General features: G+C 55.2%; 1 protein-coding gene across 4 annotated transcripts in view; it reads right to left on the minus strand.

The window, feature by feature from the left end:
• Sirt4 (sirtuin 4) overlaps positions 1 to 1009 on the minus strand; it is a 7439-nt gene that overhangs the window by 4796 nt on the left and 1634 nt on the right. For 2 of the 4 annotated variants that reach the window (XM_026783611.1, XM_026783612.1), the window contains exon 1: positions 297 to 974. In XM_026783611.1, the coding sequence (XP_026639412.1) occupies positions 297 to 811 (515 nt within the window). In that variant the 5' untranslated portion in view covers positions 812 to 974. Of the gene's footprint in view, positions 1 to 296; positions 975 to 1009 lie in introns of those variants that run through there. The other 2 variants (XM_005344317.3, XM_026783615.1) reach the window with 2 other exon arrangements.

The following is a 1009-nucleotide window of genomic DNA, read 5'->3' on the forward strand; positions in this document are numbered from 1 at the left end:
TGCAGCCCCACTCACGCTACAGTCTAGACTGGGGGTCCCCGCGGGGTGCAGCCCCACTCACATTTTTCCTGGTGCTGGGAAACTGAACCCAGAGCTTTGCACATGCGAGCAGCGCACCACACAAGTCAGCCTGCTCCCTTCTCAGTTTCTGTCCCTATTTCTCCCTCAGTTCTCTCGGCTATCTCCAAAGCCAACGACTTCCCAGGAAGCCTTGGCTGTGGATCTAAGGCAGCCAACCGCCCTTCGCCTGGGGAACCACACATCCTTTTATGGGCAAACCCCGCAGACTCCGGCACCTGTGCATGCATCCATGGAGCTCTGTCAGCCGCTGGTTCCCCGCCTTGGAGTGCAGAGCATCCACATTCTGAGTCACCAGCCAGTGCAGCTTCCCCAATTTCTCCCAGTTGCTCAGGGCCCAATGTGCTGGGTTGGGTTGGTGGGAGGAGAACTGAGGCCAGCCCACAAAGTTTCTGGCCCAGTACCGCTGACGAACTGGAGCGCTGCGTATGAAATCGACATGCTGGATGGGTCTCCGGTCCGTGCGGGCGTAAAGACCCACCTTTTCCGACCTGTAGTCTGGGATCCCAGACTCCGTGGAGATTCCTGCTCCGGTAATCACTAGAAGTTTCTTGGAAAGGGTAATGAAGCGCTGTAACTCCTTGATCTTCTCAGGGTCCAAAGGAGGGCTTGGCGGCACGAATAACCCAGTAGGTCCATGAGAACACGGCCGGCTGAGGTTCGCCGTCCAATGGGCTTTTGTTGACCTGAAAGTCAATCCACTCATTCTCCTTCTAGAGAAAAAGAAATCCATGAGAGAAGCTGGGTTTTACCAAGAAAGTTAACCACCAAGCGAGGAAAGGATAAACAAAAAGCATGTCTATCCACTGCGGGTATACATTCAGCTATGAAAATTCGTCATGGTGGGCCGGGCGATGCTGGCACACGCCTTTAATCCCAGCACTCGGGAGGCAGAGGCAGGCTGATCTCTGTGAGTTCGAGACCAGCCTGG

This window comes from Microtus ochrogaster, chromosome 2, assembly GCF_000317375.1.
Source record: "Microtus ochrogaster isolate Prairie Vole_2 chromosome 2, MicOch1.0, whole genome shotgun sequence".
In the NCBI taxonomy this organism is placed as follows: domain Eukaryota; kingdom Metazoa; phylum Chordata; class Mammalia; order Rodentia; family Cricetidae; genus Microtus; species Microtus ochrogaster.